Here is a 24426-nt window from a genome sequence, read left to right as displayed (position 1 = left end):
ACCTAGACAGGTAGCAGAAGCTCCTCTGTGCCGAGCCTTCAGCCATGCTGGAGGACCCAGGAAGGAGCTGCCCTGAGTGAGGGTGTGGGTCCTCTCAGGGTACAACCACAGCTTGTTCTGGTCTCCACAGGGACAGGAGGCATATGGGAACCCATAAAACTACCTGAGTGGACACATGATGACACCTGGACCACAGGTGCCCAGAGAAGAAGGGTTTGTTTGTTTTTTTTCTAGGTTGTTGAGGGGAGTTTTTCCGGAATGAAATATAGTTTAACACCCCATGTGAAAACACAGCCCTCATCCCAGAAGGAAGGCCAGCTACAAGTCTGCCGTTGTAATGAACAGCCAATCTGTTTTTGGTTGTAGGCAGAGAATTTCTGTGTAGCCCAGGCTGGCCGTGAACTTGCCAGTACCCTGTTCTAGCCTCCTGAAGGCTGGGATCACAGGTGTGTGCCTTTACATCTGTCTAATTTTGGTTTCTTACATGTTTATTTAACTGATATAATAATTATACACATTAACAGGGCACCCTGCGATGTCTCCACACATGTATACATCCTGTAAAGTAGACATGCGTGTCACTCCCCTATGTGGAGATAAGAGAACCAACGTCCTTGAGTTGATCCTCACTTTTCTACCTTGTTTTTGAGGCAGGGTCTCTCTTGTTTCTGTCCATCTGAGTGCACCGGACTAGTATCTGGGTGATCCTCTATTCTCCATCTTCTACTTTCTTGGGATGCTGGGCTTGCAGATGCATAACACCACAGCTGGCTTTTTACATGGGTCCTGGGGAACCAATTTCAAGTCATCAGGCTTGTGTGGCAAGTGCCTTTAACCACATAGCCATCTCCCTGGCCTTTTAGCATAGGTTTTTTGAAATATTTATGTACTTAACTCTGTATGTACATGTGCGTGTGTGTACCCAAGTGTGTATATGTGCACGTGCATAAGCAGGAGCCTGTAGAGGTCAGAAGAGGGAGGCATTGATCGCCCTTGATCGCCCAGAACTGGAGTTGCAGACAGCTGTGAGCCGCCATGTGGATGCTGGGAACCAAACGCAGTTCCTCGGCAAGAGCAGTAGGTACACTTACCTGCTGAGGCTTCTCCTCTGTAGCCTGCCAGAAGAGGGCATCGTATCCCTTAGAGAGACATATTTTTATGTGTCTTTTATGTCTTTTAGATAAGAGAGTCTAGAATAGGGCAGTATAAAAAGCTGATAGTTGGCCAGTGATAGTAGCTCATTTCTTTAGTCCCAGCACTCGGGAGGCAGAGGCAGGCAGATCTCTGAGTTGGATGCCAACCTGGTCTACAGAGCCAGTTCCAGGACAGCCTGGATGACATAGAAAAACCCTGTCTCAAAAAAGCCAAATCAACCAACCAACCAACAACAACAGCAACAACAAAACACTGAGAGTGAGGAGCTAGAGAGTTGGTTTAGTGGCTGAAAAAGAGCACTTTCTGTTCTTGCAGAGGACCCGAGTTTGGTGCCCAGCACCCACAAGGTGGCTTACAGCCATCAGTCACTCTAGTTCCAGGGGATCCTTTTCTGACCACCCCGGGTACCAGGCGTGCATGCAGTGTACCTACGCACATGCAGGCAAACATGACCATACACATGAAAGAAGATAATATAGAGACTAAAACCTGACGACGAGATACCTGGGTTGCTTTGTGCTCTGAAGGGGAACGAGACAGATGGATGGGGTGTCCTGGAGTGACTTATGTGCCTTTGTGCAGAGGCAAGCACACAGGGAGCAGGCACAGGCATGAAGGTGGAGAGGCCGGGCGTTCATCCTGCTCTGTTTCCCGGTGGGTCCAGGTGCGGGGTCAGCGCAGTTCAGCGAAGGCAGCTTCAGATTGCCAAGGGTGAGGCTTACCCTGGTGGGGCTTCTCCAGTCACTTAGGGATCAGCTCCCTCCAGGGACTGAAGCTTTTAAGTCGGGCAGTGAGGGACACACCCAAAGGCCTGGTGGGAAGGGAAGATGGGGAAATTTCCTCTGCCCTCTGTATTCCAGGAAACCTGACAGAAGAAAGGCAGACACAGAGCCTGTTTCCTGGAAGGAGGCCTGCTTGCCAGTTCTCTGGTTCTGTGTTCTGTGCTGCTCCCTTTCATCAGCTGTGTGTGTGTGTGTGTGTGTGTGTGTGTGTGTGTGTGTGTGTGTGAATATATGGGTATGCTCAGATGTTCTGCTCTCTCTGTTTTATGCTGATCATTGTTTTTTTTTCCCCCCTTAATGCTGAATCTTATCTGATTACATTCCTGGCCTGTGCCAAGCCCTCCCTGAAGGCCTATTGCTTGTCCAACCTCCTATAGCCTGTCAAGCTTCTGCCCTAGCTTCAGGACCTCAGTCCCAGCCTTCCCTGGGTCTGGCCCCCCATCTTTCTGCATGGATGGATTGGAATTTCCATTTCTGAGAGCAGCTGAGGGCCCTATCTGCATATACACAAGAGTGACTGTGGTCCTGGCCCGGCCACCGAACGATGCCCATCAGTCACCAGTTTCTGTGGGTGTTTGCTTTCCTTGTATCTGATCCCATAGTCTCTAGGAGTTTCGCCTTCCTTGCACAGTGTGGTAAGATTTTGGAGTCTGAACCTGTACCCAGAGATAAGAGAGGAATGAGAAAGGGGGAAGGAGGCCTCCATATCCACCAGGTGGAAAGCCTCTTCCAGTGAATCCCCGCGATGCAGCCCATGGGGGAGGTGGGACTCCAGGTTCCTGGGGAAGGGTGTGTACTTGGCAGTGATCTGCTCTTAGCAGATGCTCAGTGAACTGGTGCCATGAGAGAATGCCAAGGGCCTCCAGGCCCACCACAGGCTAGCTTAGCACCACTCTGGCGAAGAGACCAGAGAGACCTGTATTTCTCCGCACCTTAATTTATCTCCTCTGTAAAGACACTCCAAGCACTTTCAGTTACTGGGAGCTTCCTCCAACAACCAGAAGCCGTGGCTGGGTTCACAAGAATCCTTCTCCTCTCCATATCAGGCACCACTACAAGGTTAAGGTCGAGGGCACAGGAAGGCAGCTCAGGACCACATGGACCAGGCTGCACCAACCAGTCACAAGAGCCCAAAGAACCCAGGCATCCTGCTTCCTGTATGCACATAAGAGTTTCAGGAGATGTGCAGGGGTAAGCTGAAGATAAAGATGAAAAAGGAACAAAATGTTTAGTCATTGTTTCTTCTTCTTCTTCTTCTTCTTCTTCTTCTTCTTCTTCTTCTTCTTCTTCTTCTTTTCTTTTTTGTGCTTTGTTTTGTCTAGACAGGGTTTCTCTTGTTTAGCTTTGGCTGTCCAGGCTGGCCTTGAACTCACAGAGATCTACCTGCCTCTGCCTCCCTGAGTGCTGGGATTACAGGCGTGTGCCACTGTACCCGGCTTGTTTAGTCATTTCCTACCCACTCACTCTGCCCTCTCCCCATCCCCTGACTGGGATTTCATGTCCTGGGCACTCCAGGCACAGAAGCCTACACAAATAATAGCACCAGCCACTGCCAAAGCTTGGGATACCCCACAGAACAAGGAATCCCAGAATCGCACCTCCTCTCAGAGAGGCTTTGCCCCATGTCCAGGTGTTGTGATGGGCTGGAGAGCCAAGCTTTAGGGCCTCTGCGGTGAGCAGGGTTTTTGTATTGAAGGCTTTAAAACCAAAAAAGGAGGCTTTGGAGAAGTCTGGCCTTAGGCAACACTAATTTCTGCCTCAGTTTCTGGCCTGCCAGCCTGTTCTACAGATTGTGGACTTGCCAGTACACACAGTCTAGACAGCCAAGTGCTCAAAATAAAATAAAGCTGTGTGTGTTGAAATGTACACACAGATACATATATGTACAATATATAAACACAGCTATTTAAAAGTATATGACTATAAATACCTGTTGGGTTTTTTTTTTCTCTGATTTTTGTTTTGTTTTGAGACAGGGTCATTATCGAGCAGAAGGTAACCTTGACCTTCTGATCCTCCTGCCTCCACCACCCACCTGCTGGGGTTGCAGGCATTGAGCCACCAGGCCCAGTTTTGGTTCTGTTTAGCAAGCCAACAGATCAGCCTCCAATGCAGCTGCCTGACTTCTGAGGCCTGTAGCCTGAGGCTGCTGACACTCTGGCTTTGGTCCTTTGTCTCAGGACCACTAATAGCTAGAAACAGATTTTTAAGTTGGATTTCCAAAACAACAGAAAGCGTGTTAGGAAGCCATAGGCCTTTCTGCAGCCACTGACTAGAGGTCCGAGATCAGTGAGTAATTTATAAACCAAATCTGGCCCATTGCTCTTTTATGGCGATAAAGTTTTATTGGCACACAGTATCTGCTTCCATGCCACCCAATGGCAATTGGAATAGAGAGGGCATGACTTTTCATGTCTGTAGGAATGGGGCATTCTGGGTTTGGTCTCCTAGAACCGCCCTCAGTTGGAGTATCTTGGCTCACTGGGCAGGGACACAGTAAGAGAGGCTTGGTGCAAGGCTCTGTAGTACTAAAACAAAACGGGCCAAGGTCTAGGAGCACTCTAGAGCCAGAGCCAGAGGCCCTGTGTCATCTTGAATGATGCTGGAGTCGGATGGAAGGGCCATGATTTAAAGCTAGTAGCCCCCCCCATTTCTGCCCAGCTGGGAGGGGAAGTCTTTCAGGGACACCAGGCTCTAAAAGCTGGGCTCAGGCTCAGCCTTGGGATATCAAAGTAATTGCCACTGGAGCCAGGACTGTGATCAGCCAGAACTGAGAGGACCTGGTGAGCAGACGGGTGGTACTGGCAGGAATGGCACCCAGATAAGAGATGTCTCCTCCGGTGCCAAGCAGGGCCACTGCAAGCAGCCCACGAGCTTTCCCAGGATGGCATCCGAGCCTCCCCAAGCCCTGCCAAGGGCGTAAGGTGAAATCTCAGGGTCGTTTTGATTTGCAGGACTGACAGTGCTTTGTTCCGCACCATGCCAACGCAGGTGGCTGCTGCTGGCCAGCCTGCTATGGCCAGTCCCTCAGTCCCTTTGGGAAGCCCAGCTGCTCCAACCCTGCAGACACGGATAGCCAACTAAAGGTCCTAAGTGATAGGTGAGGTCCAGGTCAGGGAGGGACCACATTTGCCTTGCTTGCTCACTCAGTCAAGTACGTGGAGTCAATGAATAGGAAATGACCACAGGAGAAACAGGGTGCCCTCTCAAGGCTCTGGCAATGCTCCTTGCCAGCCAGCCAGCCCATCTCCCTGAAGAACAGGGACAAGAAGTGGCTTAGCAACTGTCCCCTCTTTATTTACAGCTTGGAGAATACATGCAACATGGCATCATAAACCAAGGCACAGCACCCCTCCCTTGCTGCTCCCACATTTCGAGGAGGAGCTACAGTGCTCCCAGGAATTTTCCAAGAATCCCAAAGTTCAACAATGGAGGCTCCAGGCCTAGGAGCCCTACCTGGGGTCCTCCAAGCAGAGCCTGATGACAGCCCAGAGGGCAGGCCTTGGATCATAGAGTTTGTCCTTGTTGGTAAGTTGCTGGGAAGCAGACTTCAGAATCATCAAGCCATAGTGAATGCAGGAAGGCGGGATTGTGCAAGTGTCTCTCCACCCCCAAAAGCATCCATCTTCCGTCTGTATCCTGGACCTGTGATACCCACCACACCCAAGAGAATGGAGACTGTGTTAGAAGCCAGATGCCAGGGGTGGGGGCACTCCTGTGCTGTGGTTCAGTAGGTGTGGAGTGGGGCCCACTTTCCTGGCACCCAAGACTCCTTTCTGGTTCCTTACTTACTAAACATGCTTATTGCAGCTCATATAGAAGCTCCTTGTCGGCAGCCACAGAAGGAGCCCGGGGATGGCGGAAGGAAGCTGTGCTTCGCCAGACTCCCAGGCGATTGCTGGGCCTCAGCAACCAGAAGAGCTTGACCATGGATCTGTCCCAGATCCTGCTCTTCCTTGGGATTTGGAAACCTCACTCCTGGCAGTATAAAGCTCTTGTTCTGCACGCATCCGGCTCACCCTGACCACCCCTTTTCTGTGTGCACACAATCACTGTGGCCTGTAAACACACACTCACTATGGTCTGTGAGCGTGAAGGCTGTAATGGAAGGTTAATCTAGTCCAGCCCCAAGAACCCTCGAAGAGGAGCCTTCAGCTGTTGGCCTCTCAGAACCTCTTTCCTGGCACCCAGGGCTCCTGGTTCCTTAGTTTCTAGACCCCTTGTAGGTGACTTAGATGTTCATTGTCGGCAGCTGCAGAGGGAGCCTGGGAGCGGCTGAAGGAGGCTTGGGGAAGGTCTTGCCAGCCTGCAGCAGAACAGGTGTGCTTTTGGAATTTGAATTTCTCAAAGGGCAGGCAAGGGCCTTTGAAGGTTTCCTTTGAAGTTTGCATCTCAGGTCATTGGACCCTCAGCCCTTTTGCACCAGCCATGGGAACAGAACAACCTTTCCTATCACCAGACAAACACCCAGAAAAAATAGTCCCTGTCTGGAGACAGTGGGTATTTGTCAGAGTGTCCTTGAGGCTTCCGCTCAGGTGTCTGTCTGGGCAGCTATTAGCCTCCTCTTGCCCCTCCCCACTCAGCCCTCCACCCCGGGCCACCTTTACCCTCACAAACCTGTTGCCCAGCCACCAGCTCTTCTAGCTCTGCTTCAGCGTGGGAATCTGGATGCTTCCCCAGCGCCATGAATTGTCTTGTGGAGTGCACTTTGTTTTTTGTTGTTGTTGCTATTTATTTGTTGAGATGGGGTCTCTCTACGTAGTCCTGGCTGCCCTGGAACTCTCTATGTACACCAGACTGGTCTCAACCTCACAGAGATTCACCTGCTTCTGCCTCCCGAGTGCTGGCATTGGTGAAGTTCCCTTTGGAGCAACCAAAGAAAGCATCCTGAACTGGGTGTGGTGTGGCAACCCTTCAGTTCCAGCAGAGGCAGGCAGAGCTCTGTGAGTTCCAGGCCAAGCCAGTCTACAGCATGAGTTTCAGGCCAGCTAAGGCTTTATAGTGAGGCACCATTTTTTTTTTTTTTTTTTTTTTTGAGTAAGTGTTGGATCACTGTGGAAGAGAAGGACTGGACTGCTGAAATTGATTAACTGGCACTCTAGGTGTGTGTGCGTGTGTGTTATGGGCCAGGCACTGTTTTAAACACCTACTAAGAATCAGGCATTTGCATTTCGCAGATGAAAAGTCAAGGCACAGAGACCTTAAGTAACTTCCCTAAGGTCAGCAAAACGTGAGAGGAGAAGCAGGCTGTTTACAGCAGTTGGGAGGACAGGGGAGCAGGGTTCTCAGCCCTGGCTGCCATGGCAGCCCCCCTGGGGAGATCTGGAGATGAAGCCTGGACCAGTCAGCATGTAGCTCAGCAGCAGAGTGCTTGCCTGGAACGTGCAAGGTCCTGGTACTACAAAAAGGAAAATCAACCTGTATTAGGACTTGCTTTCCCACTGCTACTTTGATCCTGCCGGCTCCTGGCCCTGCCCCTGCCCCCTTTCCTTCCCAGGCCTATCAGACCCAGCTTGGGAAAGAAGAACAAGCATATTTGATTTCTTCTAGATCTGCCTGCTTTCCTTGGTGCCTGACCCCTGGACCAGACTGGTTACCCCAGAGCAGTAAACAGCCCTGACATCCCACGGATGTGGTCCAGGCTGAGGAGGGCTTGGGCAGGGGAGGCTTTTGTCCTTCGCAAAAGTTAACCAGGAGGTCGGGATGCCAGGTGCAGGGATCTAAAGGAGCCTGCGAAAGCTCCTCGGGCCAGATCTGCTGACACATGTTCTGGGCGGTGATGGTAATGGTGGGGTTGTCGTCAGGGTTCCAGCCTGTGGGGGTGCTTCACACTGTGCCCCAGTCTGAGGTGGCCCCACTTTCCAAGGGCATTGCTGCTGACACGGAGGGATGGAGTCCCAAGATGGCCTCAGGGAGCTTGGGAATCACTAAACAGTACGTCAGGGGGGCACGTGGTAGCGTATGGGCATGCCTTTCCAGGGGGTAGAAAGTCTGAGGACAGCTTATCAGGGCATACCCCAGTGTCCCCGGGCTGGATGGTCAGGGCCAGGGGTCCAAGAGAGGAAGCTACTGCTTCCCCAGTCCCTTCATGACTGTGATCGGCACCCGTCAGATGGAAGGATCCATCCACGGGGCCGTTCTTCACCTGAAGGCAGGTGCCCTGTGTAGGGGCTAAGGGGATGGAGGAGACAGAGTGGGGATCAGAGCCAGGGCCTGTGCAGCCTAGGCAACTGGCTTATTTTGTTTTGCTTGAGTCTCCTGTAGCCTGGCCTCCACTTGCTATGCAGCCAGAGATGACTTTTAGCTTCTGATCCTCCTGCCTCTGCCTGCCTTGGACACCATGCTTGGAGGTGGCAGCCCGGGCAGGGTTCACCAACTCAAGGCAAGCACGTTACAAACCTAGCCACATCCAAGCCCTAATGTTTCCTTTCTAAAGGACCTGCCAAATATGCTGACCCACGCCTATAATCCCAGTATTTGGAGGACTGAGGCAGGAGGATTGTCGGGGTTCCTGGCCTGGCCAAAGAGCGAGACTCTGTCTCTCAAGAAGACGATAAACCTTTGCTGGGAAAGGCTGAGGTCAGTCAAGTTTCTCTGCCGCCCAAACTGGATCGTGGCTGCTGTGCGACCCTGCACACGTCATGCAAATCAGGTGTGCTTCAGTGCTCTTTTACCACGGTCTCTGTGGAAATTCAGGAAAAAAGCACAGGTGCTTTGCCCGTGACAGCATTCCAGATCCACTCCAATCAGGTGTCCCCTGTCTTCCCAATCCTTTCAGGGACCGGAAACCTCCCTTTTCCCAAATGCTACAATGCTGGTGTCGAGCGGAAGAGGGCGCGCTCGCCACTGCCACCGCGTAGAGCAGGATCCGCGAGCTGTGTGGGTCTCAGCGCGGCCAGCGGTGGGCAGTGGGTGGCGGGCGCGGTGCACAGCGGCTCTCAGCCGAGCCGCCCTCCCGCTTGGGGGCAAGCGTACTGGGCCAGCTCCTGCAACAGCCATCGGTTCCCCTCCTCAGCCCCAAGCCGAGCTGTTACTAACAAGGTCCTGTTTGTCCACACCTCCCTGGCTCAGACCCCGGGCCGGTGGGGAGGCATGACGTGGGCGCTAGACGTTGATGAAGGATCCCTGGTCCCCGTTGGCTGTCTCAGGTTCCACACAGCGACCCTTCCTCCGAGTGACCCTGCGGTTTCGGTGGAATTTGGCATAGCAACGCAGCCCTGAGTGGAAGGAGGCAAGGGAGTCAGAGCTGAGGGTGACTGTCCTTCCCTTTTCTTCCCCTCCATCCTGCACAGGCCGTCCCTCAACTCCACTGAGTCTGAAAAGACGTTTAAAGAACTGGGCTGGTCACAGAGGCTTGTAATCCCAACATTCAGGAGGCTGAGGCAGCAGGTTTGAGTTTAGTTTTAGGCCGGCCAGAGCCACATAATCGACTCAAAGCAAAGCAAAACAAACAAACAAACAAACAAACAAAAAACCTAAATGTTGAATCCGGGGCTTGTGAATATTCAATACACTCTCACTGAACTACACACAACTTCATCTGTTTAAAAAAAAAAGTTGAGCATGGTGGCCCACCCTTTAATCCCAGCATTTGGGAGGCAGATCTCTGAGTTTGAGGCCAGCCTGGTCTACAGAACAAGTTCTAGGCCAGCCAAGGTTACATAGTGAGACCCTAACTCAAAAAAAAAAAAAAGAAAAATCAAAATAATAAATGAGCAAATGAAAGACTGAGGCTGCAGGTTAAGTGTAGAACGCATGAGGCCCAGGAAGCAAGAAAACAAATCTCTCACCCACTGGGGAGATATCCCAGAGGGTAAAGTGGTTGCTCAACAAACATTAGGACCCGTGTTCAGGTCCCCAGAACCCCTCTAAAGAGCTGGACTTGGCAGTGTCCCTGCAGGGGATTGCAGAACTTCTAAGACACAATGGGAGACTCCTGGGCAAGCTGGCACACACTGCAGCAAACGAGGGGGAAGGCAGAGACTGACACCTAGGGTTGTCCTCTGACCTCCACACAGGGGCCTGGCACACACAAGCACACTCACATATCATATACATATATAAATACAAACACTCACACGCACACACACACAGCCCATGGCTCTGTCTATTGGGGCTGTCTAGTCAACCTGAGATGTGACTAGATGTTTTTCATTTAAGGTCCTAGTAGGTCACATCCCCCTGATCACAAGGAAAGAGATATCCCTGTGGCCTAAGAGACCCCTGCATCTCAGGGTCAGAGTGACCACAGGGGGAAAGGATATCTCATGATCCACTTACGTCATCAGCTGGAGGGCAAAGGGGCTGCTAGGAAGTTTGTGATTGGAAGCCTAGAGTTTGTTAGGTCTCAAGTAACCTAAGCTGGCCTCACACTTGCTATGTAGCTAAGGATGACCTTGAACTCTTGATCCTCCTATCTCCAAGTACTGGGATAATAGGTGTGCACCACCAAGCCTAGTTTCATAGGGTCCGGGGTGGGGGACCCAAGGCTTTTAGCAGGTAGGCAAGCACTCTGCCAGCTAAGCAGGCCCTGGCTCCAAGGCTCAGCACTTGGCCACAGTAGTCAGGAGCAGGAACGTTTCAGTTACCACAGAAGCCCTTGGGAGCTTCCAACCCCCTGGCTGGCCTGCCCTGCTGAGTTCCAGCCTTGGTCCCTGGGTTTAATATTTCAGGAGAATCCGCAGAACTCCATCCCTTCTCTGTGAACTGGCCTATGCTCTGAACACAGGCAACAGCATCTTACAAGATGTCCTCACTCTTGTCAGTCTCTACCCTTTCTACCCTTCCAGCCTGTTCTCCGTCCTCAACTGTCCCCAGCCCTGCAATTAGAGATAACTTTCTCTTCGGCCACAGGGTCTCATGCATCCTAGACTGGCCAATTGAGAATAACCTTGAACTCTCGACCCCCCGGCCTTCACTTCCCAAGTGCTTAGATAGTGCCCTACCCAGTTTTGACTGGCACTAGACTAGAATCCAGGGCCTAGTGTGTGCTAGGCAAGCCAAGCTGAGCCTCACTGTCAGCCACAGACAGATCTTTTAAGTCCAGAGGACAGACCATTGACTCCTGTGCTTAAGGGTGGGCATTACTTCCAATCACTAACACAACAAAATCCAAACAAGGGCCACAAAGTCAGGGCAGTTCTTCTTGAAGTTTCATCTCCCTCGTAACCTTCTCCAGGGGTCACTATTTGCCATGCCAGACTGTTCCTGCCCAAGGTCCCTGCCCTTACCTTTTGCCTCCTATCAGAGCCCCTTGGGCCCATCTTTCTATCTCCATCACCCACTCTTTCCCTTCTTCCTAAGGACTCTATATAACACCCTGCAAGGCACCTACCAACCTCCCAGGCTTTCTTTACAGAACTTACGACTTTCCAGGACCTTTTCTTTCTCTTTTTTCCTTTTTGATGGGTGGGTGGGTGGAAGAAGGGTGTTTGGGATAGATACAAAGCCCTCTATAACCCAGGCTTCCCTGAATGGGACTCCATCTGTACCTGAGGATGACCTTGAACCCACGAGTCTCCTATCTCTCTACCTCTGGAGTGCTGAGAGTCACAGGCGTGTGGCATCAGGCCTGGCTCCAGAGCGAGCATATCTATGGCTTTGTTTCTGGTCTTCTCATCTCACTGGAATGTAACACAGGAATGGAGATGGCGGTGCAGGCTCTCCTGTTGCTGTGAACTAGACTTAGAGCGTGGCTCAGGTTCACAAAGCTGCTGGGAAAGATCCCATCCTCAGAGCCTGGAATGCAGGTTAAGTATCGGTTGACTTGTCAATTTAGACACCTTGTTTTTAAAAGCGTGCTTATCTCTCAGAGTTGCGTGCTGAAATGAATATTGCATAAATAAATAAAGATTATATCAAAACAAGGGAAGTGTGTGGAGGTGACAGGGCCACATGCTGGTCCTTATTGATGTTCAGTGATGGGAACCTGGTGCTTCAGAGGCCATGGCTACTTTAGTGTGGCTCTGAAAAATTCTCTGAAGACACAATTAAAATTATTTTTCTACTTTTCTCCTTCATCTAGCTTTTTAACTTTTTTTCTTTAAAGCTATGCCCAGTGGCACACACCTGTAATCCCCAGAGGCAGTTGTAAATCTGTGAGTTCAAGGCCAGCCTGGTCTACAGAGTGAGTTCCAGGATAGCCAAGTTTACCTGAGAAGACTTTGTCTCAAAAAAAAAAAAAAAAAAAAAGTTCTGAGGCAGAGCCAGTTGCAGAGGCTAGCCCCAAAAGCATGATCCTCCTGCCTTTCAAACAGCTAGAATCACAGGCTGATGGGATCATTGCTCTCTCCCTTTTTTCTCCCCTCCCCTCCCCTCCCCTCCCTCCCCTCCCCTCCCCTCCCCTCCCCTCTCCCTCCCCTCCCCTCTCCCTCCCCTCCCCTCCCCTCCCCTCTCCCTCCCCTCCCCTCTCCTCTTCTCACCTCTACTCTTCCCTCTCTCATTCTCTCCTCCCTAAATCCCTTTCCTCTTTTTTTGGTTTCTTCTATTTTATTATTTTGTTTACTGTATAAACAAATGTGCACACATGTTGGCAGTGCACGCATGTCACAGTGTGCAGGTGAAGGTCAAAAGGCAACTTTGGTTGGTTCTCTTCTTCCACCTTTACATGGGTTCCAGGAATGAACACAGGTCATCAGGCCTGCAGGTTAAGCCCTCTATATTACATACTGGTTTATTTTTTTTCCTAGCAAGGTGTTATGTGTACTCTAAGCTGGCCTCAAACTTACAATCCTCCCTGCCCCAACACACACCTCAGCCTCTCAAGGGCTGGGATTGTGCAAGTGTGTTCCACCATAGCCAATTATTTCTCTTCCTTTTCATTTCCTTCTCTTTTCCCTCTTTCCTCCTCTCCTCTTTTTCCCCTCTCTCCTCACTCCTTTCTGTGATAAAATAAAATACCACCCCCTCCAAAAACAAAGAAGGAAGCAGAAAGAGAGAGCCAGCGGCGTAGTGCTATAGACCCATAATTCCAGCTGCATGAGAAACTGAGGCAGGAGGATCATGAGTTTGAGGCCGGCCTATGTAACCCAGCACATCTCTGCCTCAGAACATTTCCAGGGAAGAAAGGACTCAGCACAGAGCCAGCACCAATGGACACGTGTGCGCACAGGACATACCCTTCCATCTGAGGTGGATGCCAGGGGTTAAACAGTAAACCCTTCCCTGTGAGTGCCAGGAAACCCACCCAGCTCCCGCTCCTCACCATCTCACTGCTATCTAGAGTTCTGCTGAGAAGCGGCTGCCTTCTCAGGTTGGATTTTCTTTAAAGAGATATACGCTCTTGTCTCCTCCCTTCTCCCAGTCCTGATCCCGAGTGATCACACCAGCTTGTATTTCGAGAGTCGAGAAATACAAATCTGAGAGATGATGCCAGGAGACGCATCGAGCTGGCAGATTGGAAGGCCCCAGCAAAGCTGTTCCCACTGGTGCCTTCAGCTCCCAGGGGCTTCTTCTGCCCACTCCCTCTTCCCAGGCCCCTCCACCCACATCCACCCTCTGCCAGGAAACCTCATGCCCCTCTCATTGCAGAGCTGGCTGGACAACAAAGGCTTCATGGTTCCAGGAGCTCTGTGTGTGTGTCGGGGCTGGGGGCACCTGTCCCCCTTCCAGAGTCCAGACTGACCTTCCATGCACATACAGTCATCAAAACATTTGTTGTTGAGGCCGCGGTTGTGGGGCGTGCAGACATGTTCCCGGAGGTCACAGCAAGTTCCTGGCAACACAGCAAGCCACATGTGGTCAGCCAAGCTGAGCGGCTCCTCCCTGCCGCCCTGCGGAGTCCCACCGGACAGGAGATCCATCAAATGTGTGGCAGGCCATGCCCTACCAGGCCATCTGGTGTGCAAGGCTCTGGGCCGGGACTGCTGCTGGATGTCACGGACAAAGCCCCCAGAGGCAAGTGGCAGAGAACTGAGCCTCCCCAGATGGGCCACTTGATTGATCATGTGAGGATCAAAGGTGGGGTGGGGTTCACCTCCCAGGGTGGGGTTGTAGTAGCTGGGGGGTACCAGAGGTGGAGTCGGCTGAGAGTTGTGAAGGACCTCAGGGATCATGGACTCCAACATCCCCTTGGACAGATGGAGAAACCGAAGCTTGGGTGGCTTGGCTAGCCTATGCAGGCCTGAGGCATCTCTGGCCACTACAGAGCTAGCTTCCAAGTTCCATCCTGTCAGCCCTGACTCTAGCCTTTTCTTCACAGTGATGTAGGAAAAGATAGCCTGTCTGGGCTGGTGTCTGTCTTCTACAATGCCAACTGGCTACTATTTTGCAGAATATGCTGCTAATATGGTGCCATAGAGACGGCTGCTTGCGTCTCTCTGTCCCCATTTCCCAAAACACTCATTATTTAGTGGCAAGAAGAGACATCACTGGTCTCCTGCTGAGGGCAGTTTCAGGGGCCACCTTGGCCCATGTTCCAACTACCACTTCCTCAGCAGCTCCAGACCAGGCCAGCATAGCAGAAACCAGGGCCAGCACTCTGTCCATCAGGGGGCTTCCCTGGCAGGCAAGGCTTTTCTCCACAGCTCCCTTTCAGCCAGCACGACATCAGACCCAAGGTTTCTCTGTCAACTTGTTTTCTCTCTTGCCTTTAATAACTGTTACCTACCACCAATGCCTCAGAGAGTAACCCCTCAAGACAGGGTCTGGCCTGGCACTCCCATGTATGACCAGGATGACCTTGAACTTCTGATCCTCATGCCTCCACCTCCCAAGTGCTTGGTGAAAGGTGTTATTCCACCACAGCTTCTAATGCCACCTCCGAGTCTACTCTGGGGAGTCCACTGGATCCCACAGGGCCAGCAGTTTAGACTCCAGCCAAACATCAGCCTCTTGTATTTATCCTGCTGAGATGATGGGTAGAGCAGTTGAACAGGTGAGGGTGTCATGGAACTCATCCCCAGAAAGCCAGGTGGTGCGACGAGAGGGGACTAAATTAAGCCCTGTGGGTGTTAATTCAAAGACAAGGTCAGGAGTGGGTCATCTGACTCAGGGCAGGATGGGCTTCTGGTAAGAAGCTGAGGAACCAAGTTGGCCCAGACTGTGTGATCTTGGAAAGGGCCCTTTGCCTCTCTGGGGCTTAATTGCCTCTCTTTGCCTGAAAGCTAAGTCAGTCAGGCCTGCCCGCTCTCCTTCTCTCCCAAGCTCTCTGCAATGCTGTTCTGTGAGTTAGTGTATAGTAGTCTCTCAGGAAATTGGTGGCTGATGATAACGGCCCTCAGGAAGCTAGTGGTTGCTGTAGCTGCTACGTATTGTGCACAAAGGGTTATGACCCTCAGGCTTGCTCCCATGCTGGAAGCCCTGCCTCAGTTGCCTTGCTGGTATTCCCTCCAAGCCTGGTGCCTCAGGGGTGGGTATTGGGGTACCAGGGTACCTGGCAGGCAATCCTGGTGATGATCACATGGTTCCCCCTCAGCTGGTGAGGTCTCATTGCCGTCACTGGTAAAGTGACTCCAGTGTTTCTCTGGGGACAAGGAAATTAGTGGTCAGATTAAGCACAAGACTTATGTGTCACAGGCCCAGACGGCCACTCCCACACTGTGACTTGGACAAGACCCTCTCTGCTTCCCTTTCTTCCCTGAAGCGGAGCCCACAGTGTATACCCCATAGCCCATCTCCCTGTAAGGGACATGGGACCTGACTAGTGGACAGTAAGCACAGATACTGTTTGCTGCAGTGAGTGTCAGGTCCAGCTTGCAGTGATGCACTTTTGCACACCGGTAGGTGGTAGGTCTTCCCCTCATAGATGCTGGAGAGAGGAGTCGGAGCACGGGGTGGGGTGGCAAGCCGGACATACCTTTCTTCTTTGCAGAGGGCCAGACCTCTGGCTTTAGGTCCTCATAATCTGTCCAGTCAAATAAGGCCATGTCTAGCGTGGGCATCACTTCTCCATCAGACCTGGGCTGTATCTGCAGAAGACGAGGAGGAGACCTAGAGCTTTCCACCTGAAGGCAGTGGGAACAGGGGCTCTCAAGGCCAGAGGCCAAAGGATGAGGGCACCTTGTTTTGCACTTGGATCCCAGAATCCATGCTGAAGATGTCACGGAATCAGCTAGGGAGACTGAGTCTATCTGCTCAGCGTTTCTAAAGGCATCAGGGAGGGGGCAGAAGTGGCCCCATTGTTGGTCTCTGTGTTCCCGCTGTGGAGACACATGCAGGCCTTGATTCCACTCACAGCCCTGACCAATATCCTGGATTCTACAGAGGACCAGATTCTATGGCTGCGTCCTCACGTGCAAGACCACTAGGGTTCAGACCATAACTACTGGTCATGGCCACAGCTTTCGCCAAACTCTCAGGACCAAGAGATGAAGAAAGAGGACTCAGAAAACCTACAGCTGTCTCCTGGAGCTCAGGAGATGAGGTCCAACCTGCCAGTGATGCCTGGTAGAGCTAAACCCTGTATGGATGTCTCTCTCTCTCTCTCTCTCTCTCTCACACACACACACACACACACACACACACGTGTGTGTGCAAAGGAGACACTATCAAGGCTGGATAGCTGCCTCAGCAATTAAGAGTGCTCACTGCTCTCGCACGGGACCGGAGTTCAGTCCCCAGGGTACACTTCAGGTGGTTCACAAACGCCTGTAACTCCAGCTCTGAGGGCTCTGCTGCCCCTGGCCTCCAAAGGCGTCTCCACCATGTACACGTACCACCTTCCCCACATACACACAATTAAAATGAAAAAAAAAAAAAAATTCCGTTTAAACAAGGCACAGCAGGAGATGAACAAGAGCTCACCAAACAGCAGCACAGCAGTGGGCTGCCTCTTTTCTACCGCTCTCTCCATTTCTTTTTTCCTTCCTTTCTAAAACAGGATATCAAGTAGCCCAGGCTTCCCGGAAACTCAGTGTGGAGCCAAGGACAATCTCAAACTCCTGATCCTCAGACTCCGCCTCCTGAATGCTGGGCTAACTGGCCTGCACCATCACGTCCGTTTTACGCAGCGCTGGGAATCAGTCCTAGGGCTTCGTGTGTGCTGGGAAGCATTTTACCAACAGAGCTGCACACTGTGTTCTATGTTCTCAGTAAAGAATATGTATTATTGATGCATTTCAATGGTGTCACTTCATTTTGAAAACAGAACAGTGCTTTTCAGGGAGCTGGAGAGGTGGCTCAGTGGTTAAGAGCACCGGCTGCTCTTCCAGAGGAAGTTCAATTCCCAGCACCCACATGGCAGCTCACACCTGTCTGTAACTCCATTTCCAGGGGATCTGATACCCTCTCACCAGTGCACAAAAAAAAAAAAAAAATGAAATAAATTATTAAAACAACAACAATTTTAAAAAACAAGTGCTTTGTTTTGAGACAGGGTCTCACTTTGTAGCCCAGGTTGGCCTAGAATTCACGGTGTAGCCCAGGCTGGCCTCAATCCTGTGGTGATGTTATGCCTCTGTCTCCCAAGTGTTGAGATTGTAGACGTGAGCCACAACATCTGTGCTACATGACTTTACTCTTGAAAAAGAGAACTTTTCTAAGTCACAGGAGAGGATGAGCTGGCGACCTCCTGACCCCTTCTTCAAGAGCCACCTGCAGTCATACACGTGTGAGCTCCCCTCTTCACTTTCCATTTACCTTTTCAGTGCTGGGGAGCAGACAAGTCCCTGCCCGGCCTATGCCATTCTAGGTCATGGGTTTTTAAATCGCTGCGGCTGCTTTCCGAACTCTCCCTAACTTTAAAGTTTCCCCACAAAAATCCCACCTCTGTGTGTGCAGAGATCAGCATGCTGAGGTGGCACTGGCTTCCTGGCTGTCCCCAGCCCGAACCCCAAGGCCGTGTTCTCCAGGTGTTGATAGCCCTTTTTCAGCCAGAAGACCAGGTGGGGTCAAAGCTTAATGACTTCCACTACCACCCTCCTGCTGTGCCTTGGCTACCAAAGCAGAACGGGTGAATCAGCTAAAACCCGAGCTGCTGGGCTCACCTCTGAGGAATTTTTCCTGACTGGATGTCTGAGGTGAGAAGACCCACCCTAAATCTGGGCGACACCATCTTCTGGCAGCCTACTGAAGGGACATGGAAGAAGAAAGCTTTTGCTTGTTGCCTGCTTGCCCTTACCCTTGCTGGCCAGTTCATCTACTCTGCTGCTGAGGCCTTCCTTTGCTGGTGTTAGAACCTCCTTCTTCAGGATTACAACACAGACCAAAGGCCCACTGAGATATCCAGCCTTGGATTCTTGCCTTTCCGTCGGGAGACAGCTGCTGTTGGACTAGCAGGACCATGGCCTGTAAAGCCACTGAAATAAATTCCCTTTTGATGTATACATTCATTCCATCAGTTCTGTTCCTCTAGAGAACCCTGCCAGGCGGTTAGGGGAGAGTCGAGTTCAGATTCATGGCCACATGGGGCCCCTACCTGGGGCCATGGGGAGGTGACAGGCAGGATCCGGGACTCTTCCGTGCTAGGACTGACAGCATCCACCGTGGTTAGGAAGAGCATGCTGGGGGCCAGGCTGGTGGAAGACTCCTCGGTGACAGCCTCCAGCATCAGGTCTTCAGAGCGGTCCGCCTTCTTCATCAGGGAGCTGGGGCCTCGAATGGCGGCTCGGCCTGAGACAAGGCAAGCACGGGTGACCCGCCTGCTGCTGCTCACGTCTACCTACACCTACAGGGCACTATGTTTTTTCTGCTGCAAGCCAAGGGCTGCTGGGCAGCATGAGCCCTTGGTCTAGCCAACGTCCTTGCTGTCTACCTAGCTAGAGACCTGGAAACGAGGCAGGTAGAGCCTGAATAGAGGTTCCCTGTAGGTAACCAGGGACAAAAAACCCATAGAAGGAGGAGGTGAGGTTTATGGAGGTTTATGCTTGCAGAGAAGCCTTTGAGATAGTTGGCAGGACAGCTACTGCTTGCACACACACAGTTACGATGAGCAGCCATCAACATCTTTCTTTCTTTCTTTCTTTCTTTCTTTCTTTCTTTCTTTCTTTCTTTCTTTCTTTGTGTAGCCTTGGCTGTCCTGGACTCGCTTTGTAGGCCAGGCTGGCCTCGAACTCACAGAGATCTGCCTGCCTCTGCTTCCCTAAGTGCTAGGATTACAGGAGTGTGCCACTGACCAGCCAACGTACTTCTTTATCACACCTGATATGCTGGGTTCCCAGTGAGCTACTCCATGGTAATTACTTCATCTAACTACTACAGGAACACTGAGAAGTGGTTGCTGCTCAGCTACTGGGGAGGAGCCCAAGCCAGAGAGGTTAGGCAATTTCACCCAGGACACACAGTTCATGCATGGCAGAGCGTAGATTTGAACCTCGGTCCTGAGTCCAAAGCCAATGTTTTTAACTCCTGGGGCCACCTTCAAAGACACTTGGGTGTGGGACGGTGAGAGGGGGAGGGAACTGTACAGGGTCAGGACAGGGTCACAAACAATGAGACCAGGACAGAAGCACAGGGCCAAAGGAGGCTCAGCCTGGGTGACCATAGGAATTCTGGGAATGGAGGCACAGAGTGTGTTAAGGAAAGTGAACACAGAGGCAGGCATGGGAGGGTGACATCTCTCTTGAGACACTGCAGGTTACATTTTTGGTGTCCTGGGAGGACCCAGGGCGTGGTCTTGAGGCTGGAGAGATGATTTAGCAGTGAAGAGCATGTACTGCTCTTGCAGAGGACCTGAGTTCGATTCCCAGCACCAATGTCAGGCAGCTCACACCCTCCTTTAACTACAGATCTTGGGGATCTGATGCCTCCGGCCTCAGAAGGCACCTGCACACGTATGCACACATCTACACACACACCCGAATAATTAGAAAAAAAATTAAAAAACAACAACAACAAACAAACAGATTCTCCAGCCAATGGCTCTACTTGGAAGCAGCCAGGCTTCTGGGAGGTGTGGCCTAGTGGAAGAAAGTTGAGTCAAACTGGAGGTGCCTCTGAGGGGGATGTGGGGACCCAGGTGTTCCCTTGCTGTCTCTCCTTTTCTCCCGCTTCCGTTTCTCATCCCTCCTCTCTCTGTCTGTCTGCCTCTCTCTCTTCCTCCTCCTTTTCTTCTTGGCCACCGGCTACCATGAGGCCATCATTTCCATGCTTCTCCCACGATGCTTTGCCCCACAACCCAGCAGCCACAGGCTGATTGCTCTGAATCCTCCATCCCAGAGTTTCCCCAGATCTCACCCTGACTGACAGCTGACCACCACACGGGGTCACTGGTGTTCAGGGTTGGAGGAGGCTGGCTCGAGAGCTGTGGGTTCAGTGGCAACTGCTCGTGCGCCTGAGCCTAAGCTCTAAGGCAAGGTTGGGCATCATCTTTGCAGAGAGACAAACCGAGGCTTAGGAAGCTCGGCTCTGTTCCAGAGCTCATTAAAGGATGTACGGGGGAAGAAGTGTCCCAGCGGCTCCGTTCGCAGGGCTTACAGCCGCGTAGATTTGGGTCAGATGTGAGGTAGGGCTTCCCCGGCTTAGGAGGGAGATTGATGCCTAAGGAGGCAGAGCGTCTATGCTCAGGGCCTCTTCTCCGCCTCCGTCCCCACGTCCCCACCCCTGCTTCTCCCGGCCCCTCTCTGTGCCAGAACACTGGCTTTAATAAGACGCCTCCCCTCTTCAGGGCGCCCACTTCGATCCCTTGGGGGCCTCTGAATGGTCTCTCCGGGGCCTTAAAACACCGATCCTCGGCCCACTTCCTTCCCTGGCACTGAACTAGAGCCTTCTCCCCGGTGCGGGGGCCCCCAGGAATCTGCAGATACCTCGGTGCGGCCGCAGCCGGTCCCTGCGTCTCTTGTGTTCTCTGCCACGTTTCTTCGCCCTCTCCCACCCGGGAGGTCGGGGCTCCTTCTCTGGGTAGGGCAATGCCAGCCCCAGAAGCTGCTCCTTGTCCTGAAGAAGGCCGGCAGGGTGCTGTCCAAGTGTCATCCGGGAAGCCTGCCTGGGGGTGGTGACCACAGACCCCTCCTGGGCCCGGCCGGGCATGCCTGAGCCCCTGTCCTTCCTACCCAGGCCCCGTCGGATATGAGGCACCCACCGGGCAGAGCTGGGGAGGTGAGGTTGAGGTTCGGGCAGGTTCCGGGCAGAGGGTCCAGATGCAAGGGTGCCCGCCACGTGGAGCTCCGGAAATAGCAGGAGGAACAGGACCAGCATGGGGAACTTGGGGACCGAGCACCCTGCCATTGGCTCTCCCTAAAAGAAAAATGGCAGCATCAGGGCAGAACCCATCAGCACCCCATTATCCAAACTGCTTTTCCCACAGGGGTGGAGGAGGCTCTGCTCCCTGGGGACATTTTTGTTTTTTAACTTGTTTGTTTGTGTGTTTATCGAGACAGGGTTTCTCTGTGTAGCCCTGGCTGTCCTGGAACTTACTCTGTAGACCAGGCTGGCCTCAGACTCACAGAGATCCTCCTGCCTCTGCCTCTGCCTCTGGAGTGCTGGGCATGTGCCATCACCGCCCAGCTTGTTTTTTAACTTTTAAAATGTTTTTGGGTTGTTGTTGTTTAGGTTTTGTTTTGTTTCTGAGACAGTGTCACATAGCCCAGTGCACACTTGACTGATCCTCCTGTCTCCATCCCTCAAGCATTAGGACAGCAGGCACAAACTACTATGCCCAGCTTTCCCTTTTGGGGAGGATTTAAAATTTCATTTACTTACATACATTTATCTATATGTTTATCTATCTATCTATCTATCTATCTATCTATCTATCTATCTATCTATCTATCTATCTATCGGGTGTATGTGTGCATGCCATGGTGCATGTGGGGGTTAGAAGACAAGGTACAGGAGTCAGTTCTCTCCTTTTACCCATGGCTCAAGTATCAAACTCACACCATCCAGCTTCAATGAACTATCTTGCCTGTCCTTCCCCTTACCCTTGTTGAAATAGTTAAACGGGTGTGTGTGTGTGTGTGTGTGTGTGTGTGTGTGTGTCACATGAATGCAATGTCTGGAGAGGCCAGAGGAGGGCACTGGATCCCCCCGGAGTTGGGTTGTGAGCTGCTAAATGTGGGTACTAGGAACTGAACTCAGGTCTTCTGCAAGGATGAGCAACAAGCACTCTTAACCTAATGGAATCTTCCTTCTAGCTTTTGTTTTTCCCCTTGAGACAGGGTTTTGCTGTGTGGCTGGCCTGGAACTTGTTATGTAGCCCAGGCTGACCTCAGACTTGCAGAATCCACCTGCCTCTGCCTCATGAGAGCTGGGATTGAAGGAATACACCACCACATCTGGCTTGCTTTCTTTTCCCTTTTAAATGAAATTATCATCATCATCATCATCAATCATCATTATTATTATTGAGACAGGATCATGTTATGTATCTCAGGCTGGCCTGGAACTCATGGTGCTCCATCTGCCTCAGCCTTCTGCATGCTGGGATTATAGGCAGAAATCACCACTTGCGTCTGGAGTCATTTTCACATGTCAATACTGGGAGATGCTAATGGTTTCTGATGGAGGAGGCCAAGAGAGCAGGTGAACACACCACAATGTAGAGTTTGGTTCCCCAACAAAGGATCTTCCTTGTGGGGCTAGAAAGATGGCTCAGCAGTTAGGGGCACTTGGTTTCCAGCACCCACATGGTGGCTCACAACCATCTATAACTCCAATCCTGGAGGATCCAACACCCTCTTCTGGCCTCCACAGGTACTGCATGCACACAATGCACAGACACACATGCGGGCAAAACGCTCACCGAAATAAATAAAATGAAAATTAAAACGAATCACCCGAGGCTGAGGATCTTTGGCTTAAATTCTTCCAGACTAGTTTAGAAGTCCCTTCTCTGCCTCTGCTCTTGGCCACGTCTTCTGAGACACAGCTGTGCTTCTCAGAACCCAGAACACATGCAGAAACCGGAGTACCCTGTCCTCTCAGAAGCTCTCTATTGCGATTCCTGTCATTTCCTACCCTTTTCTGAGGTGGGACATGGCTTGTAGGATGGTTAAGTCACATCCTGTGAATAAGTGTTCTGGGCCTTTTGGGGCTGTCCAGGGTGGCCTAGCTCTGCCCTTGACCCTATTGTCTGCCCCCCACCTCCTCTTTGATAGAGGAGCCCTCTTTGATGGGCTCTCATGGAGCCCAGGTAGGCCTGGAACTCATTCTAATTCCTTTTTTGAATTCCTGATTCTCTTGCCTCCTTGCTTCTACTTCCCTGGTGCTAGGATGACAGGGGATCTTTGAGGTCCCCAATGGTTCTGGCACTGTCCCTGGTGCCCAGGGCTTTGGGAATGGCTGTGCAAAGGACTCTGACAACCCCACTCTGCCACACACACACGAGGCAGAACACGCCAACCTGCTCCAGCATCCCTCCAGGCCGCAGTGGAGATTCAGCGCCCAAGGAGGAAGCTGACCCCAGTCAGTTCAGAGGACTGCTTCAGAAGTCCTGAACAGGGCGGGTTGACGGGAGATGCCTGTCAGACTCTGAGGATCCTCTTGCCTGTAGCATCCTTATCCACCCCAGCCTCACTGCCTTGGCCAGGCTCCTGCCAGGTCAGCTGGCTGATTGAATTTTTATGGCACAGGATTCCATTAGGGTCTCCAAGGTGCTGACGCCACCATTTCTATGTGATTTGTGGCTTTATAATTGCCCCGGGCAAGGAAAAGTTGTCAGGTCTGGAAGATTCCCTGGGTCCCAGCATCCCTCGCTCTAGCTGGCTCAGCTTTGAAGTCCTCAGGCCCACCCCAGTCAGGCTCTCCTTCAATAAGGTCAGAGTCGGGGCTGCCTTGCCCAACCTTGGAGTCACCGCTAGGCTGACTCCCCCAAGGCTAAGAAAGAAACACGCCTGCACCTTGCCCCTCTTCACTCTGGGGCCCTGAGCATTTCCCAGAGCTCCTGGCCGAATGTCAGGAGGTCTCATTGCTTTCCTTTTTGTCTGCTTTCTTGGGATCAAAACCTAAGGGGCCTCGAAGCCAGCTTGCTATCCCTGTGGAGTCCAAAGTGAGTTACCCTTACAACTTCCCGACCAGCCTGGGTGAGGTCTTGGAGAACGGCTCCTCCCCTGCTGAGCCATGCCCTGGCATCCAGGCTGGGAACATTGTTTGGTAGAGGAATTCGCTTAGCATGTATGAGACCCCGTGTTTGCTTCTCAGCACTACATAAACTGGTATGTAGCGGTGCACACGTGTTCTCTCTCTCACACACAAACACTAGATAAACAAACTACCAAAAATTAAAACCAAAATGGGGCTGGAGAGGGGGCGCAGGGTTAAGAGCATCTGTTGCTCCTGCAGAGGATCTAGGTTCGGTTCCCAACACCCACAGGGCAGCTCGTAAGAACAGTTCCAGGGAGTAGAATGCCTTTCTATGATCTCCGTGGGCAGCTGCATACACAGGTGTATGTGTGTGCATGAAGGTAAACACAGGGAATAAAAATGAAGCTTACAAGACAAACCCAAATCCACCCATTGCTGGCTCCAGACCAGCCCCTCCTGCCGTGCCCCGTGGGGTTGAGGGCTCATCTGTTGCATGTAGGAACCCCAACTCAGCAGCACCCTTGTTCTCGCCCACCCTTTTGTCCCAGGTTGGCAGAAGGCAGGAATCCAATGAGCCCACATGGTCCCACCC

The 24426-nt window shown here is 51.9% G+C and overlaps 1 protein-coding gene across 1 annotated transcript in view; it reads right to left on the bottom strand.

Annotated features, from left to right (window-relative positions):
• Positions 1 to 5213: 5213 nt before the first annotated feature.
• The window catches only part of Draxin (dorsal inhibitory axon guidance protein), a 29483-nt gene continuing 10270 nt past the window's right edge, over positions 5214 to 24426 (bottom strand). Inside the window, exons 2-7 of the mRNA XM_021649167.2 lie at positions 20618 to 21047; positions 18292 to 18485; positions 15733 to 15844; positions 15310 to 15399; positions 13561 to 13650; positions 5214 to 9154 (exon numbers count right to left, since the gene is read on the bottom strand). Of these exons, the coding sequence (XP_021504842.1) occupies positions 9042 to 9154; positions 13561 to 13650; positions 15310 to 15399; positions 15733 to 15844; positions 18292 to 18485; positions 20618 to 21038 (1020 nt within the window). The 5' untranslated portion in view covers positions 21039 to 21047 and the 3' untranslated portion in view covers positions 5214 to 9041. The remainder of the gene's footprint in view (positions 9155 to 13560; positions 13651 to 15309; positions 15400 to 15732; positions 15845 to 18291; positions 18486 to 20617; positions 21048 to 24426) is intronic.

The sequence above is a fragment of the Meriones unguiculatus genome, chromosome 3 (genome assembly GCF_030254825.1).
Source record: "Meriones unguiculatus strain TT.TT164.6M chromosome 3, Bangor_MerUng_6.1, whole genome shotgun sequence".
Classification (NCBI taxonomy): Eukaryota; Metazoa; Chordata; class Mammalia; order Rodentia; family Muridae; genus Meriones; species Meriones unguiculatus.
The sequence above is the reverse complement of the archived record's forward strand: the minus strand, read 5'-3'. Positions and strand labels throughout refer to the sequence as shown.